This window comes from Coffea arabica, chromosome 6e (assembly GCF_036785885.1).
Source record: "Coffea arabica cultivar ET-39 chromosome 6e, Coffea Arabica ET-39 HiFi, whole genome shotgun sequence".
Lineage (NCBI taxonomy): Eukaryota > Viridiplantae > Streptophyta > Magnoliopsida > Gentianales > Rubiaceae > Coffea > Coffea arabica.
This window is the reverse complement of record NC_092321.1, coordinates 4,543,435-4,561,297: the sequence shown is the minus strand read 5'-3', so window position 1 is coordinate 4,561,297 and position 17,863 is coordinate 4,543,435. Positions and strand designations below refer to the sequence as shown.

General features: G+C 37.2%; 3 protein-coding genes across 9 annotated transcripts; all 3 read left to right on the top strand.

Annotated features, from left to right (window-relative positions):
• The first annotated feature begins 622 nt into the window (after positions 1 to 622).
• On the top strand, positions 623 to 7,859 carry LOC113695909 (uncharacterized protein At5g03900, chloroplastic-like). Its single transcript, XM_027215111.2, has 13 exons — positions 623 to 1,106; positions 1,259 to 1,366; positions 1,453 to 1,553; positions 1,719 to 1,799; positions 2,650 to 2,722; positions 2,799 to 2,864; positions 3,904 to 3,990; positions 4,074 to 4,139; positions 5,300 to 5,439; positions 5,521 to 5,607; positions 5,690 to 5,753; positions 6,576 to 6,719; positions 7,467 to 7,859. Exons 1-13 carry the CDS (start codon positions 708 to 710, stop codon positions 7,608 to 7,610), a joined length of 1,560 nt encoding a protein of 519 aa, XP_027070912.1. The 5' UTR covers positions 623 to 707; the 3' UTR covers positions 7,611 to 7,859.
• Positions 7,860 to 7,972: 113 nt separating this feature from the next.
• Positions 7,973 to 12,818, top strand: LOC113697513 (putative pentatricopeptide repeat-containing protein At3g08820). 4 transcript variants are annotated; one of them, XM_072054593.1, is made up of 2 exons: positions 7,973 to 11,238; positions 12,164 to 12,818. In XM_072054593.1, exon 1 carries the CDS (start codon positions 8,519 to 8,521, stop codon positions 10,577 to 10,579), a length of 2,061 nt encoding a protein of 686 aa, XP_071910694.1. In that variant the 5' UTR covers positions 7,973 to 8,518; the 3' UTR covers positions 10,580 to 11,238; positions 12,164 to 12,818. The 4 variants fall into 4 exon arrangements, with proteins under 4 accessions (XP_071910694.1, XP_071910692.1, XP_071910693.1 ...); XM_072054591.1 differs by having other exon boundaries at positions 12,117 to 12,818; XM_072054592.1 differs by having other exon boundaries at positions 11,673 to 12,818.
• Positions 12,819 to 13,192: 374 nt separating this feature from the next.
• LOC113694853 (iron-sulfur assembly protein IscA-like 2, mitochondrial) lies at positions 13,193 to 16,457 on the top strand. Of its 4 annotated transcripts, XM_027213753.2 has the most exons (6): positions 13,193 to 13,348; positions 13,504 to 13,763; positions 14,708 to 14,832; positions 14,955 to 15,063; positions 15,896 to 16,003; positions 16,332 to 16,457. In XM_027213753.2, exons 2-5 carry the CDS (start codon positions 13,587 to 13,589, stop codon positions 15,953 to 15,955), a joined length of 471 nt encoding a protein of 156 aa, XP_027069554.1. In that variant the 5' UTR covers positions 13,193 to 13,348; positions 13,504 to 13,586; the 3' UTR covers positions 15,956 to 16,003; positions 16,332 to 16,457. The 4 variants fall into 4 exon arrangements, with proteins under 4 accessions (XP_027069554.1, XP_027069552.1, XP_071910696.1 ...); XM_027213751.2 differs by having other exon boundaries at positions 15,896 to 16,457; XM_072054595.1 differs by lacking the exon at positions 13,193 to 13,348 and having other exon boundaries at positions 13,361 to 13,763.
• The last annotated feature ends 1,406 nt before the right edge of the window (positions 16,458 to 17,863 follow it).

Genomic DNA, 17,863 nt, shown 5'->3' with positions numbered 1-17,863 from the left:
TGGCAATACTTTCTTTTTATTTACCCTCCCACTAATAAACTTCAAACTAAATTCCTATATAAGTGGGGTCACTACTTTTTTAAAATAGAAAGGCATGGAAGCCACTTTTTAATTAAGAAAATATTATTTGCACTCCATTTTTTATTATTTGTAATTCCACTATTTGTTTTATCATATAGTATAATTAATGAAAATTATATAACCAAAATGATTATTGAAGTGTGAATAACAAAAATGGAGTGTAAATAATCTTACTTATTTAAATTAATAAGAAAACATGAAAAGATGTTATATTTGTTATCTTTTCTTATGGTCTTATAGATGTTTTAATTGTTGTAGAATCATAAATATCGCAAGACAATCGGAAACGTGATGGGTTGAAGTTCAAATAGGATAACATGCATATTAACCAACAATTTGAAATGAAATGATTTTAAAAGGTAACCAACAATTTCAAATATGAAGAATAGACGTGGAAGTTGAGAAGAATATATTTTATAAATTAAATTAAATATGAAATGCTAAAAAAATGGAATTGACAGTGGAATTGATAATGGAATTGATAGTTTAAGGCTTGTTGCTAAAAATTTCTTTTCAAATTTATATATATATAGATATAGATATAGATATCCATACCCCAAAGCCCTCTCTCCCAGATATGGCTACAACTTAAAAATTGCATACAAGAAACACTTGAAAACCGCTCCATGAAAATGGCAGCCATATCCACTTGCTTCTTCACTGTATCGCCCAAGTCCAGGTACAAATCTTACTTCACCACCATCTCTGCCAAACCCACTTTCCAACTTCGCCGACAGGCGTCTCTCCTTTCTTTCCATAGCTTTAAACTTCGTCGCAGCTGCAATAGAGCCCGTGCTGCTGTAATTAGGGCTAGTATTGATGTCACCACGTCCTCGATTCGGCCCGGAGGCGCTGTTGAGAGCGATAAGCTCCCGGCCGATTTACGGAAGCGTGCCATGGACGCCATTGATTCTTGCGGACGGAGGGTCACTGTTGGTGACGTGGCAAGCAAAGCTGGGCTTCAATTCAATGAAGCTCAGAAAGCTCTTCAGGCCCTAGCGGCCGACACTGAAGGCTTCTTGGAGGTTATTTATTAGTATTCTTTTTTTTTTTTTTTAAATTTAGCTTTTAAGCCATTTTAGCTTCTTATGTAGTACTCTCCCCCCTCCACCCCACCTTCCCCCTCATTATCTAGGGCTTGTAGTTTTGGTAAAGACTTTCCTGATGGTTCCAACAGGTATCCGATGAAGGTGATGTTTTATATGTTTTTCCAAAGGATTATCATTCGAAGCTTGCAGCTAAATCATTTAGTATAAGGATTGAACCTCTTGTAGAAAAAGCAAAGGTGACGTCCCTAGTTCATTTTACATAGCTAAGCGTACCATATGCATAACAAACTTAACGTTGTCAACCTTTTTTCTGGGCCGGCAGCTGGGAGCTGAATATCTAGTGAGAGTCTCGTTCGGAACGGCGCTAATTGCTTCCATTGTAGTGGTGTATACCACTATAATTGCAGTCCTTTCAAGTAGAAGGTATCTCTTACTTAAGTTTATTTAAAATGGTTGCGTGTACTAATTGTGTTTGAAATTTTTCATCTCATTGATAATTAGAGTACTGCATCATATCCAATTTTTATAACAAAAATAATTACAGTTCCTTATCTGCTACTCTCACATCACTCTTTGTCTATTCTGCAGTGATGAAGACAATCGAGGAAGACGTAGCAGATCTTATGACACTGGTTTCACTTTTTATTTCAGTCCAACCGATCTGTTCTGGTAATATTTCTAACATGATTATTCAAGAAATAAAAGAAATAGAAGCTGTAAGCATTCTGTTCTATTGTAAGGTTCTAAAGTATTGACCCCGTGCTTTGATTTTTAACCTGTCAGCTTGCCACTGTAGTTAAAATACAAAAATATCAGCTACAATTGGAGTGTAAGTGAGAGGTCCTGGGTTCGAGACCTCCCACTTGCACTTAAAAAAAATAATAAAACTTACACCACAAGCATGTTAGTAGTCACATGCCTATGTTTAATTTCTCATATAAGTTCAAAATTTGAGACAAATTATTCTTTATAATGATTTAAGAATTTTGTAACTTTAGAAATCTATTTATACAGCCAATTGATAGTATGAACCTTTTGCTGATAATCGTATATTACTGTTCTAAGATGACTTAAGTAACTAAAATAATTGACTAAACTCAAATATGGTTCCCCGAGAGTTGGAAGAAAAATTTTTATATTCAGTTGGTGTCTCAGGCAGCTAGGAGATTCAGGATTGCTGCTTCTCTCTCTCTCTCTCTCTCTCTCTCTTTTTAATTCCAGCAATGGAAAATGATGTAACTAATAACCACATGGCTGGAAACCTTATCAAACAGATTTCTCTGGTTCAAATATGAACAGCTTTATATGCATTGGTTTGGTCACCTTATCAAACAGATTTCAGGTTCAAATAACCAGCTTTATCTTCATCAGTTTTGGATTTTGTTGTAAACATAAACTAGTGTACTGGCTAAAACCAACTATAGTGCCATATATTAGTGGGAGCTGGAAATTAAAGAAACTATATAACTTATATATATCCCAATTGTTTGTTTATCTGTTGCAATTTTTTGCCATTCAGGTATTGGGATCCATATTACTATCGGAGGCAACGATTAAGGGAAGATAGTGGAGACATGAACTTCATTGAATCTGTAAGGGAATATTCTAAGCCTCCACTGCTCATGAGTGAAAAAGGAACCATTTTTATACTTTGGTTATGTTTTTCAGGTTTTTTCCTTCGTATTTGGGGATGGTGATCCAAACCAGGGAATTGAAGAAGAAAGGTGGAAGTTGGTAATAATTGAGCTCTGAATGTAGTGGTCCGTAACTTTACTGTTTGCAGTTGAACTATTTGTGTGTGCATGTTCAATTTTTATTCATTCTCCCTATCAATGTTGTTATCCTCTTTGATCACCTTATTACTGAGGCTGAAATAAGACAATTGAGTTAAGCTTGCTCATCTAGCTCTTGTACTTGTCCATAGTTATATGTTTCCGCTTTTTGCAATATCCTTGCTTTCTTTGGGGCTTTAAACTATAAATTAGGTAGTGTTACATAGCTTTAACAGGTGTATGAACAATCCAGTGTACCTCTAACACCCTGGCCTCCCTTAAACCTGTCATCATCTAATATGTTTTGGATCAGGACTAGGCCTCAAGAACCATTCCTATAACCCACTGTCTGCCATGGGAATCTAAATTCAGAGACTTAATTATTCAGGAATCAAACTTTGTAATCTAGTCTCTTCACTTATAAGTTCTTTCTCTGACATGCCATTTAGTTAGTTCGTGATGGTTAAATCCAGTTCTATGGAAATTGCTTTATTCTACCAAGCAGAGATACGAAATGAAAACTCTCTCCATATTGTTGACATGGTGATCTACTGTGAAAGTATTTTATGAATATGTTAAGATTTCTGCATAGTGCCAAATGTATAAGCATGAGGGTTAATCATTTTTTTGTCGTGTTATGACTGACACAAAGAGAGTGCGAGGAAGTGAAATCTGTGTTTGGTCAAAGGTTTGTTAGTGCCTTGGCATCAAATAACTTCATAAAGCTGTTACTGAGAGCTGCTGATAGCTAGTTTAGTGTCACCTAGTTTTGTCTGATGCAGGGATGTAACTCTAGCCATTTTGTATCTGCTTAAAGATCTCCCTTTTTATGTTAGGGGGTCCAGCGTCAGTATAGAAGATGGTTTTTCTGTAGTTATTGATTTAAGCATTTTGTATCAAAGCTTACTTAGCCCTCTTGTCCTTCTCAATTGGTTTATAGTCCTTTGTGTTTCTTCCTTGAGAGTATCTGCAAATGATTTACTCATTGCCCAAAACGCTAGATTGGAGAATACATTGCATCAAATGGTGGTGTTGTAACTGCTGAAGAAGTTGCTCCATATCTTGATATAGAGACTACTGACAAAGTGGTAAGTTCATACTTGATGTGGCCTACCATTTAGCATGATCCTGGTCCTATTTGCAATGAGTCATTGGCCATTGGTTGTTTCAGGATGAAGATTCCTACATATTACCAGTGCTTTTGAGGTTTGATGGTCAGCCAGAAGTAGATGAAGAGGTATGTTAGATTACTTGTTCCGACTTCTTACTGATCAGAAGTTTTGATGGTGCATTTTCATAGTTAAAAGGCAGCATCCTTTTGATATTCCACAATTAGTGTGCAGAAAAGGTGATGAAATTTGTGGAAGTTCTAACTGTAGGACTAGGAGTTTTTGTAATTATGATTGTTCTTCATGTATATGATCTCTTCAACAGTTCAACAATGTCTTTTTCCCATTTTCCCTTCCACAAAATTAGTTTTCAGTACATGTGGTTGTTGCTTCTGGAAAGTTCTGGCGAGCCTTTGTTTTCGTTTTATGGAAATTATTTAGTAATGAAGAGGGATCTTGGTTGTATGGGTAAATTTGGAGTCTAGATTACATCTGCTTCAGTCACAGCATGATTCTGTAAGAAGCGAAAATTTAATTTGCTCTGCGGTGGTTAGAATTTAGAAAAGGGAACACTTCTCTGATGGTGACAAGGGATTTTTCTCTCAATGCCTCATGCCTCCTCCACCCAAAAAAAAAAAAAAGAAAAGAAAAGAGGAAAACCACTGTAAAAGGTGAATTAGATTAAATATGGTTGATATAATTTCATAAACATGTGTTTAATGTCTGGATCCTGGATAATTTTAAGCAACTGGATGGAGTTGCCATTGTCTGCCCTTGTTGCAGTGGGTTAAAGGAAAATTATGGTTGAAGGTCCTATCATGGCAAGGTTCCTGAAGCACTGATGAGGGGCCTCCACAATTGCATCTGGAATTGTAGAGTACAATTCCTGGTATGGGTTGAGATTTTCTTGAACTCAATGGTTATGATTGAGTTTGGAAACTACTTCCAAAGAAAAGTAATAAAGTATTAGTTGTTTAACACTTGTTTGACTGTATACAATTGTTAAAAGCATCTGCATCTGTAATTTTAGTGAATATATTGCACTTTACAATCACTAATAGTGAGTGTAGAGGCCCCTTATCCCTTGGAGGACTAAATGTGTGCAACTTTAGCCTCCAAGAAGTTACTTTTTAGGTTGTATTTGTACGCCATATCTATAAGCTCTAAAGTTAAAATGAGACAGTTGTAATGTTGCACCTAGAATGACCGTCAGTTCATGCCAATGGAATGTTTTATCAGATTATCTAATAATTATTTCTCCTACTTAGTGGAACTGATTTTCTTGCAGGGAAATATCCTATACAGGTTTCCATTGCTACAGCGGACTGCTGCTCCCCAAAGAAGTGGAAGGAAGGAATATATAGGAAGAAAATGGTCTGATTGGGTTGGTGGTGAGAAATTCTTTAAGGAAAACAAGTGGAGGTTTAGGTACTCAACCATTTTCTTCCCATTGTGTTTTATTTAATTGATCTGTCATAATTTCCTTACATGTGAGAGCTTATATTGCAGTAAAACCAGCAGTTCGGAGAGGGCAATGGTCATTGGCTTGGGTGGGCTCAATCTATTTGGAGTTATTTTTCTTGGTACAATGCTGAAGTATGTCAGCTGGCCTTCTTCACTAAGAATATCTTCTAGTTGTAACAATTACTAACATCTCTACTTTAATTCTGACTTGAAGGAGTATGACAGTTTCACCAAGTGGTTTCATCTCGTTTGTGCCTGACATATTTCCCTTGCTTCAGGTATGATTGGATGTCTTGTTGGACACTTTTTAAATCTGTAGATGCAACTGAGTTCTTTTTTAGTTTTGTTTTCTTTTTATTATGATGCTTTAAGATTTAAGTCCAAACAGGTAAGCCAATATTGCATTATGTTGTCCAATAAAAAGCAAGGATTGATCACAAGACTACTAATCAGAGGAAGTAAATCGTCCTATATTTCTAGTATTTGACTTTATGCTTTCTATTAATTTTTTTCTAATCAGAAGGGAGACTTTGAAGTTTAAAGTTTCAGCAGAGGGTGATTCCTCTGGCATCCTTTCTTTCTCAACAAACTCATAGCGAAGTTGTTGAGCTTTCCTCTGTTGGCTATACTTCTGACATGTTGGTGTGGCTGATACTGTTATTTTGAGTGTTAAGGGATGACGGATAGGTGAATATGCACAGAAAAAAGGTGGAGGATAGAGGAGGGCGGGGGGGTTGATGGAGTTGTCTGTTTGCACTTCGAGGAATTTTTATGCAGCAACTAGCAATAAGGACTTGGTATTGCAGCTATTATTCGCAAATGGGGTCCTTATTTGCATCAATTGGCTATTGTTGGGAATTATCGTTTTCACATACTGGATTGCTTCATTTTATAAACATCCAAGAAAAAGCAGTCTTTCCTGTGAGATTTGTCTTATGATTGTCTGGTTCATTTTCTGGTTTTCGTGTCACTGCCGACTCTACCATATATTGAGAGATCTGGAATTGCATCGCAAAGTTCTTCTGTTCTTTTATTTATTTATTTATTTGTTTTTCCCGTGGGATCTTTCCTTTTGTTTAATTGCAATTGGGAATAAGCAGATTTATGCTGGCTCTTTCTTTGCAATTCCTTTGGTTCGATGGTTTTTCGTTCAAAGAACAAATGCTAAGATTGAAAAGCGAAACAAAGCAAGGGAACAACGTGCTCGGGCACTTGAATTGCCTGATCTCTCTCTTAGGCGGAAGGTAAACCTGAAGCCTTATGCAATTTTCTGCTGTTTCTTTTCATAATTTACTGCTTTAGGGTTATGAGATCTCATAAGGTAAATGTTCAACCTTATTATTGATTCTGTATACCTGAAAATGGACTACTTTATTTTGTCATACTTGAAAAGAAGGCTTAAGATAACATCTTAACTTGGTTTGTTGCTTTTGTTAAGTTTACCATTTGTTGAATTATTTAACACTATACCTGCGTGTTCTTCTGGAAGTACATCATTGTCTTCTCAATGCCAATTTTGGGGATTACCCCAGTATTTTACCATTATTGCCATGTTTGTGGGCATCATACTGTTTTCAACAGCAGTTTGATGTCAGCAATTTATTTTGTACTGTTTCTTTATGGTGGCTCTTCTCTTTTTTCTGTTTTTTTTTTTGTTTTCTAGAAATTGGTGTGCCCTTGTTCTTTCTATCCTTTTTCCTTCTACGTTTGTTTCCATCCACAGCTTGTAGCTGTTGTTCTCTCCTCCCTCAAAACAGGAGAAAATATACGGGAAAATCTTCTGGGATTTTTTTCCCCTGGGACCCTTCGGATGGTTTGAATCTTGAAGAAGTTTTGAGGATGTCAGCTTCAGTTGAAATTATAGTTTCTTTCAATTAGACTTTCTAGCATTTCAACATTTTCATTGCACTAATGATGACTCTGGAAATTATTCCATTATTTCCGGCAGCTAACCGGCGACTTTGTATTGCTTCTTCCATTGAACATTTCAGATTTTGAGTGCCAGGGACATGGCGCAGAGAAACTATATTGGAAAAGAGCGGATTGTGTACAGTACAGACAAGGACTTGTACGATCAGGATTATGAGGGTCGTGAATGGGATAGAAGATTCCGCGAGGTAGAGAAGTCAGACTGAATCAATCTTTTGTTGGTAACATGTGCAATCAAGAAGAAAAGGAGGAGGCCTGGAGAGGGAGTGGTATATTGTAGAAAGTTGTGATTGAGGGAGGCTAAGCTGGAAGTAATCAATCTGTTGTCGATTTTTCATATCATTTATCAACTGCAGAGGTGTATGTAATTTATGCATTCTTAGGCCAAACAAGAAGTAATCCAGTTGTTTAGCCTGTTGTTCGGTGTCTACTAATAAAATCGTCTCTTAACATGATTTTCTGCATCTCTTATCACGAAATGAATAACGTTTCTAAAGGCTCGCTACGATTTCATGGAAATTGGTCCATGCGCTTGTTACTTGTCTGGCTTCATATACTGGGCAGCTCCAGAATTCAAGAGCCACTTGCAACGCTGTTTGGCTTCCAGAGAAAGATTCATCACGTTCAGATATTTCATATGTATGATTCTCACTGTTATCTGTTTTCCCTTGATTATCATCAAGAGTAGGCCGGATCATTAAGGAATCAAAACCATGTAATTTGTTGGGTAAGGTTCTTAATGTGTGTGTGTGTTTTTTTTTTTTTAGATATCTTTATAGAGAATGGAACTGGCAAATTCGGCAGGAGAAGGATTTTAGGTGCATAAGATAGACATTTCTGCTCCTTTAAAATTCATCAACACGTCTGGATTCGGCAAAAAGAAAGTATTGGAATTAGGGTTTCGATACATAGCAATGGCAATGGAAACTTTAATTGGAAGTTGATTACAGATCTACAAACCTGAAATTAAAACTTATGCGGGAAGGGAATGTGCTTTATACTAAATTCTCTATGAAAAACTTCATGGTACTAAATTCTTCATATGATTGTTCCTAAATTGCACACATTTGGGAATGAACCATGTCGTGGAATGAATTTAAAGCCTCTATGAAGAATGTATCGGCAGGCGTTTCCCATGGTTCCGACAGTTTTGAAGGAGATCAAAGCGGCTCTGTTTCAAGGATTCAACTCATTAAACCAACTCAAACATATCCATGGCCGCCTCCTTCGCAGTGGTCTCAACCAAAACAACTATCTTCTCAACATGCTTCTTATATCAACCTTCAAGTTCAGCAGCCCGAATTACGCAGAACGCATATTTTACCAAACACAAGCCCCAAATATATTTTTGTGGAACACTATGATTCGTGGGTTGGTCTCTAAAGATTGTTTTGACCAGGCTGTTGAATTTTTTTACTCTATGCGTGAAGAGGGATTTTTACCGAATAATTTTACTTTTCCGTTTCTGCTGAAAGCCTGCACGAGGCTGTTGGATATGGAACTCGGTTCTAAGCTTCATACTCTCGTGGTGAAAGGGGGTTTCGATTATGATGTCTTCGTGAAGACTGGGTTGGTCTGCCTATACGCGAAATGTGGTGGTTTGAAGGATGCAGAGAAAGTGTTTGATGATATTCCTGAGAAAAATGTGGTTTCTTGGACTGCAATAATAAGTGGATATATTGAATTTGGGAGATTTAGAGAAGCCATTGATATGTTTTGGAGGTCATTGACAACAGGTTTGAGGCCCGATAGTTTCACACTTGTTCGGGTATTGTCTGCCTGTATTCAGTTAGGGGATTTGAGCGCTGGTGAGTTAATACATAAGTATTGGGCGGAGAGTGGCATGGGGAGAAATGTCTTCGTGAGCACTTCTTTGGTCGATATGTATTCTAAACTTGGAAGTATGGAGATGGCTCGTGCAGTTTTTGATGAGATGCCTGAAAAGGATATTGTTTCTTGGAGTTCTATGATTCAGGGTTATGCAGCAAATGGGCTTCCTAGAGATGCTTTGGATCTCTTTTATCAAATGCATCGGGAGAACTTAAGACCGGACTGTTATGCGATGGTAGGGGTGCTATCTGCTTGCGCAAGATTAGGAGCATTGGATGTAGGGGAGTGGGCTAGTAGGTTGATGGGTACGAACGATTTTTTCTCCAATCCTGTTATGGGTACAGCATTGATTGACATGTATGCTAAATGTGGGAAGATTGTTTCAGCTTGGGAGGTCTTTCTTCAAATGAAGAAAAAGGACCTCGTTGTTTGGAATGCCATGATATCAGGGCTTTCCATGGGTGGTCATGTTGGATCTGCATTTAGCTGCTTTGCGTTGTTGGAGAAAAATGGGTTGAGGCCTGATGGGAACACTTTCCTCAGTCTCCTCTGTGGTTGTAGTCATGCTGGTCTGGTTGCCGATGGTCGCAGGTACTTTTATAGTATGGACTCGATTTATTCTATATATCCTACAATTGAGCATTGTGGATGCATGGTTGATCTTCTTGGTCGAGCTGGTTTGTTAGATGAAGCCCATTCATTGATCCTAAACATGCCAATGAAGGCAAATACTGTGGTTTGGGGAGCTCTGTTAAGTGGATGTCGTCTACATCGAGATACTCAACTAGCTGAGCACGTGCTAAAGCAATTGATTGAATTAGAACCGTGGAACTCTGGGAACTATGTTCTTTTATCAAATATTTATTCAGCTAATCACAAATGGGCAGATTCTGAGAAAATCAGAGCACTTATGAATGGGAAAGGGATTCAGAAAGTACCTGCTTACAGTTGGATAGAATTAGATGGAGTTGTTCATGAGTTTCTTGTGGGAGATACTTCTCATCCTATGTTGGATAAGATATATGCCAAACTCGGTGAATTGGACAAGAAGTTAAGAGCAGCAGGCTATGTTCCAATTACGGATTTTGTGCTATTCGACGTTGAAGAGGAAGAGAAAGAATATGTGCTGGGCTATCACAGTGAGAAGCTTGCTCTTGCATTTGGTCTAATAAGTACTAGACCAAATGATGTCATCCGAATAACCAAAAATCTTCGCATTTGTGGTGATTGTCATATGGCCTTCAAGCTCATATCAAAGATAACTGGTAGAGAAATTATTGTGCGGGACACTAACCGTTTCCATTGTTTTATTGATGGATCATGTTCATGCAATGATTATTGGTAGTCTCTAAAACACACCTTGCATGAGATGACCTGGTATCTTTTTATGTATTGCATTTGTGAGCTGTACAAGAGGTCTTCATGCAAGCATTCGTGAATTCTTGCTTGTTAAGCACAGGACAGGGTAAAAGTTTGGAGGTAATTTTGACAAAATGTGGGGTGTGATTGCAGACAGATGGTGTTAAAGTTGTTTGGCTGGTGGAAATTCAATATATCTGATGCAACCCTTGACCTTGAACACATGCTGCAAAATCATGTGACTTTCTGTCGAAATACTGGTTTACACCATGCTTTTCAGCACACATAATACAATTCAGGGACTCAGTAAAGCATTTCGTAAGCTACTTGTTCTTAATATATGGAAATTTCTTGTGTCAGTAAAAGTGAATCTTGACACTTGAGAATTTGGCTTTGCGGGGCTAGAAATTCTTTCTTTTGTCTAAACAAGTTGTATAAAGATTTTGATGATCCATTCTTTTGCTTGACGATATCTTATTTATGGATGGTTTGACGTAGAAAATACGACTTAATCTATCAGAAAAGCAGGGAGGTCCACATATCTTTGTAGCCATTGAAAAAGGAATCTTAAGATGCTCAAGAATGAATTCAAATTCGCTGGATGGTGTTCTCTATGCAGTTGTCATCCCCATGAGACCCAATCAGGTATAAACTTAATTTGGTAGCATGACTTCCTGTCTTTTTACTACTCTCTCTCTCTCTCTCTCTCTCTCTATACAAATGTTTTTCCATTGTGTCTGTAATGTTAGATATGATTTGGTGGAAGATGGTTCACTTATGGATAAACATACAGGTAAGGTAATGACCATTGCACTGTTGTTTTCTATTGGAAACATGTTATGGTTGTGGTCGTCTAGCATTGTTCAGTTAGGCTCTGTTTGAATAGAGGGAAAGTCATTTGGGAAAGTGAAGTATGAGAGAAAGTGAGGTAAAGGAAAAGAAAAATCTTATTCTAGAAAACGTGTAGTCACCAAGAAAAAAATTGAGAGAAAATGAGAAGCTAGTTATAGTTAGTGGCAGTAATTAAAGTTTTTGTGTCTAACCAGCTATTTTCTCTCAAAATCCTGCAAATTTTGCAGGAGACAAAATGCAGGAAAGTGAGGGAAAGCGCAAGAAAGATTTTAATTTTCCTGCTAAACAAACATGCACTTATAGGAATATTTAGTCCCAAGTTTTTAATGTCTCCACTTGATTTTTGCATGAAGGATTAATCTCGTTTGTGTCATCAAGTGGATTTATCTCGCTTGCATCTGACATATTTATTAAGCTGTAGATGGATGTTTCATTCAGTTGTAACTTACTGATATGCTCCATAGATGCCATTGAGGTTTTTCAATGTGCATCTGCCAAGGTTGCATTGTGGCATGAAAAGTTAGGACTGCTCAAACTATTAAAAATGCCTCCCAACACATTTTGATTTCTTCTACAATCAGATGTTTGATTTCTAAATAACTAGCATAGGTGGCTGCTCTTGAATCCTTTCCATTTGAACAAACCCAATACGCAAGATGTTCCTTCTCCAGGAGTCCTGGATTGCTGGTTAGAGTTTTGACAAGTTGGTGGCTTGCAGGCGCGGGATCTTAAGATTTCATGAATTTGACCATCACCATCTGGAAGGACTCAACGCTAAGTCTTCAAGAAGTAATTTTGGGCTTAAAATATGGAGGTATCTGTCTAAAGTAGCCGACACTAAAGGTGGTAGGAACTAGGAAGTGACTCCATCTATATTTAGAGGCTAAAATCTTTCATTTGCTTCTCGGTTTTTTTTTTTTTTTTAATTTATTTAACAGCTCTAGTTATTGAGTGTTTCAGACATGGCCCAGAAAACTGGCCAGGATTGAATTACCTGGAGCAAGAATAAGGGCTTGAATGAACAAGATTATGAGGCCCGCGATGTGGATCAGAGATTTTGAGGAGTCACACTGTATTTATATTAGCCTAATGTACCGGTAATGAATATATGAGGTCCGTAGAGACGTAGACATATATTGTACAATAGTGTTCATTTTTGGAGATTGATGAGCGAGACCAGTTAAGGACCGGTGGAATAGCAAGTCGGTTGACTTCCGAGAACAAATGTTGCTTATTTCTGTGGCCATAAAAGAACCAAATATGAGTGCTCAACCTTAAGTTTGCTGTTCATTCACAAAATCACACTCGCGATAATCTCTGTGTCTGTCTTTAAGACAACCAACCCTTCCAATATAGTTTACTTTTCTTTGCAATCGAGATGGTTATGGCTGGAATTTTACCCAGCGCTTCTACATGTGCAATATATAATACGTGTATCTCTTCCTTCTAAGCATTCACATTTTCCCCCCTTGATTGGCATCTAAATTCTAAACTCATTCTCATTCCCTTATCCGGGTATAGAAGGTTCATACTTTGTTCCAACACAACATTTCCTCCGATTTTTTCCCCCCAATGAGAAGGGAGGTTTTTAAGGTCAATTACAATGTTAAACTCGTATGATCAATTACAACTTCAGCGTATTAGAAAAACATTAACACTCTATTATAAATAAATGTCAAGTCGACGGATTAGGCAAAAAAAAGAACACCCTATTATAAATCCACAGTAATTTTAACAATCGCGACTTAGCAGCACTCTTATCCTCCCAAGGTGCAGGTGGCTAAATCCTTAAATATATATTCAAGTGAAAAAAAGGTGTGGCACTGGTCGTGTGTGGGCTGAAGAAGCCCAACCAATAGCTTCATAGTCAAGCACAACAAACCTGCCCAACCAACCAGGACAGGTACGCGTGTTATGCAGTCGCTCATAACCTGGAATCCATTTCCATCTCGATTCTATCAACTAAACAATATTAATGGCTCCAACCACAATCAAAACCAAACTCCTCCTCCTCCTCCTCGTCTTGGTGCTTTGAATCCTGATTGATTTCTGATGCAGGAAACTGAAACACGTAACTGCTAATATCAAGGAAGAAGAAAGAAATATAGTTCTGGTGGGCGGCAACGTCGTGGTATAGTTCGATGATTCGTCGACTGGTTCCTTTCTTCGCAGCTCGGATTCGAGAGAATCACCTGAGACTCCTCGGTTCGTCATCCGCGTCATCTTCCGTTCTCCACGAGCAACCTCCTCCTCCTCAGCCTTCCCATTCCCAATCTCAATCTATAGTTGCCGTTCACATGACCGACAATTGCGTCCGGGTACTCTAAGATTATTCTATTTTTTTTGCAATCGCGAAACTCGTAGCTCTCTCTCTCTCTCTCTCTCTCTTCCTTTACCATATAAGTTCAGTTTTTAATTGTTTCGTTTCACAACCTACTCTTTCAATTCGGATGAAATTCTGTTTATAATTTGATGAAAGTCTACTGAATAAGTTGCAAATATTTGTAGTTTAGGATTAGTAATTTAAATAAGTAAACGGAACGATGCAACTTCCGTGGCAATGAAGCTATGCCCGTTTATATTGTCATCCTTCTCTTTTGGATCTTAGAAGATGAGTACTGGCGAAGATTAATTTGTCTTGCTAGCTAAGAATGTCTGTGTGCCTTCTTCCAAAGTTATGTACTATTGTACCATACTTCTTTCAAAGGCACTTTCCGAAGTTTGTATGAAATGGTCCTGTTGTGTTCCATTGGATATTACTTCTAGTCTGAAAGATGATACAAACTTCTCCAGGCTCAACTCCAGCTTGCCTTGATAAGAGCGCGTTTGAGTTGTTGGTTCACTATCTAATTCACCAAGTGCGAATTACATTTTTAGTGTTTGTTTACTTTGTATGCTTGGCTGAACAAGGATAAAACTTGAAATCTGGATATGAGTAAATGAAAGTTGCTTAACTTTGACTTTAGCTCGTTTGAATAAAGGCTCATTTCTTGGCTTGAACAAGCATCAATTCAAAATGTCGAACACAATTTTAGGTTTGGTCAACACCCAGCCGCATCCATCCAACACACCACCATCCCCCCCCCCCCCCCCCAAAATAAAAAAAAAGAAAGGTAAAGAAGAAAAGAAACGAAAATTCACATCGTTGAGTTCATTGTAGTTAGTCTGTTACTCCTTTAATTGTTTGATATCATTGCACTAGTTTCAGATATAAAATAATTGTTCATTGACTGGATTTTGCTCATTTCACTGTTCCATACAGAGAGTGAGGGAACTGCAATCTCAGGAAGGCAAGGAAAAGATGCTAAGATTGAGCATAGAAGCCGGGGGCTGTTCTGGTTTTCAATATAACTTTTCTCTTGATGATAAGCACAATGATGATGACAGGTTCCCGTGAATTTCCACTGGAATAAGTTTCCTCTTCAACCGTGGATTATTGCTTCGTTTCATTTGCTATTTTCAGTGGCTTAGTGATTCACGTTATTGCCTTCTATTCTTTGACTTTGCAGAATATTTGAGCGAGAAGGAGTGAAATTGGTAGTTGATAAAATATCTCTTGATTTTGTAAACGGTGCGACTGTCGATTTCGTTGAAGAGCTTATCCGTTCAGCTTTCCAGGTCTGTTGCTATATATTATGAATACTGAAACATGCAGTATTTTTCCATGTCATATGTAAGCTGCTGAGTAGCAAGTGATTTCTTCGGAGATAGCACTCCAATAAAAGTTCTGGCCATCATTAAAAGTGCATCATCTGCTTTACATTTGACCTTGCCCTACCTGTAGTATGGTTGACAAAGGAAAATGTTACTCTTAAACAATGAGTTAAAGGCATCTTTCTCCCAAATTATCCTTGCTTCAGTGTTTCTTGGATAATTTTATTATGAAGGGCGAAAAATAGTTTGAGCATTGGAGTCGCAGATGGCCAAAAAGTTTGTGATACTTGATTGTGAACAGGAAACAAACTACTTAGACTGACTGGAATAAACAAATTGTAAAAAATGCTTTAAGCCTATATCTCTGCTTTTTGTGGGCCTAGAGTAATTTAAGCCTTAGCTTTGAGGTTCTTTGGGATGGTGAATGAGACATTCTGCACAAAGAAAAAGTCGGAAACAAATAGTTGACTGACTTAACCTGACCCAGCAACATTGTTACATAAGCTTTCATCTTTGAGTTCATGAACAAAGCAGTTTCTCACTTTCCTGATGTATTAGATGATATGCTTTCATCAACATTACGTTTTAAGATAATTGACCAACACAATTTCTATATGTGGGTAGGATTCTTATAGTTTCAGTTTTTAGATATGGAATGATTCATTCATGCTCATGTCGAATTTACTTAATACTATGTTCTACCTGCCTTTTTATGGATATGGGTTGTGGATTCTGGTTATAAATGCCTATATGGGATCTGGTCCATAAAGTAGTAACGAGTTTCTTTTGTATGCAGGTATCTTCAAACCCAAGTGCTGTAGGTGGCTGCAGCTGTAAAAGTTCCTTTATGGTGTAGTAGAGTTCTGATATTTGTTTTGCTTCACTGTTCAGCACGATTCAAGAGGTCATTGGCATTCTCCTTTTGGTCGTGAATCTATGCTACATTTTTTTTAATTTTTTTTTCTAGTAGGAGAAGGGTGGGATTTAAGAATCGGGGAGGGGGAATTGAATCTATGCTACATTTCTTGACTCATAATCCTAATTAATTTCATCAATGTTTATTTGCTGTATGGTTACTATAAACAGCAGCTTGAACTTCATATAGAAATTTGGGATACTATTCGTGAGGGGGAGAAAAGAATGGGTAAAAAATGCGATGGGTGCAGGGGAAGAAAATGATATCCTTTTGGTTGAGGTGATTTGTCAAATGACTGTCATTATTGAACTTGCAGCATTGATCGGAATTCCACCATATGTATATGATATTCCACTCGTGTCAGAAAACAGTCAAAGATGCTCTATTTGCGTATGGTGTGGTTATTCTTCTATTGCAATTTGATGTTCAGTTTTTCTGGTCATGCGTCCTTTTTCATTTGGAGACTTGTTCTTTCTCAGAGAGGTTTGCCATCTTATGACATAAAAATTTTCTTTCTTTATCCAGGCTGCACTTTTATTTATGTCTAGTAAATGCAGCCCTATTTGAAGAAAATTAGATAGGGTATTGTGCTTTTTTATTTATAGATAGTTTGGTAGTTATTATTCCCGCTATAGTTGGATGGAATTTTTGGACATATTATTTAAACTAGAAAGGTGGACATTATCAATGACACAGAAGCACGATTTGTAGTATTTTGCATGGATGGAATCGCCTGGTATCGACTGTTACTGGCATCTTTCAAATGTTTTTTACGCTTTCACATTTTTTATTAACATGTACAACTAATCTGAAGAAATCCCTGGGGTATATAAGGATTATGTGACTTGAAGAACAGCACGTAGCTCTGGTCATAAACCCAACGTTGTAGAGAATGTAGGGGAAGACGCTGGTATGGAATTCTGCAGCCTGAGTACTTAGGCCGTGTTTGACAACTCTATTTAATGTTGAAAATTAATTTATTCAAAATTTTTTTGAATTTAACATGTTTGATATCAGAAATGCCTTATCACTTAGTGTATTAAGTACTGCTTAATTTGTGTATAAATTTTTTTAATTGACTACATATGTTATAGTTCTCAAGCACATAACGCATTCTCACGCATGTTATTGCACAAAATACACATTTGTTGTCCTCCTATTCTACACACACCCGCATGCAAGTAGATATACACACACACACGCAAATATGCACATTTAAACATCATCTCTAAGTTGTTTCATTATGTTCTATATCCCTTTCACACACACAATTTTCTCTCTCTAAGCACACAAACACAGGCAAATTTTATCAAAGATTAAGGAAATTAATTATACCACCACCATTCGTAATTCCATCAATTATCCGTCAATCAAAAAAATGAGTTAATTTAGCCAATCCTCTTATTCCTCCAGTGAAGGATCTTGTATAAAAAGAATCTATGTAAGCACGATTATACAATTAATTATATACACCATTTATAATTTTGTCCCAAAGAATTCTCTTAGGACCTCTTTTAAGAATTGAATTAATTAAATCAAAATTTTGTAAAGAGTAGTAGGGGGCTTTATAGAAAAAGGATGCTATAAATATTCCAAATGCCCTTCAAAAGAAAGTAAATACATCCGAAAAATATAAAATGCGGTTAATCCCGCGGGAGTCCAAACTATTATTGCAAAAATCGTTGAATACAACCATCATTAAGAATTTCTTCTTTGGACCAAAAACAAGCCAAGGGTGGAATACCACAAAGAGAAAGTGTACCTAATAAAAAAGTGTTTTTGGTAATTGATATATGTTTTGTTAAACCTCCCATAAGAACCATATTGCATAATATTTTTGTGATATTC

Coding starts and splice junctions, on each gene's coding strand:
- LOC113695909 (XM_027215111.2), top strand. CDS start 708: ATGAAAATGGCAGCCATATCCACTTGCTTCTTCACTGTATCGCCCAAG. Junction 2,865..3,903: donor AAGAAGAAAGGTGGAAGTTG/GTAATAATTGAG, acceptor CCAAAACGCTAG/ATTGGAGAATACATTGCATC. Junction 5,608..5,689: donor TTTCTTGGTACAATGCTGAA/GTATGTCAGCTG, acceptor TCTGACTTGAAG/GAGTATGACAGTTTCACCAA.
- LOC113697513 (XM_072054593.1), top strand. CDS start 8,519: ATGTATCGGCAGGCGTTTCCCATGGTTCCGACAGTTTTGAAGGAGATC.
- LOC113694853 (XM_027213753.2), top strand. CDS start 13,587: ATGATTCGTCGACTGGTTCCTTTCTTCGCAGCTCGGATTCGAGAGAAT. Junction 14,833..14,954: donor AAGCACAATGATGATGACAG/GTTCCCGTGAAT, acceptor TTGACTTTGCAG/AATATTTGAGCGAGAAGGAG. Junction 15,064..15,895: donor TTATCCGTTCAGCTTTCCAG/GTCTGTTGCTAT, acceptor TTTTGTATGCAG/GTATCTTCAAACCCAAGTGC.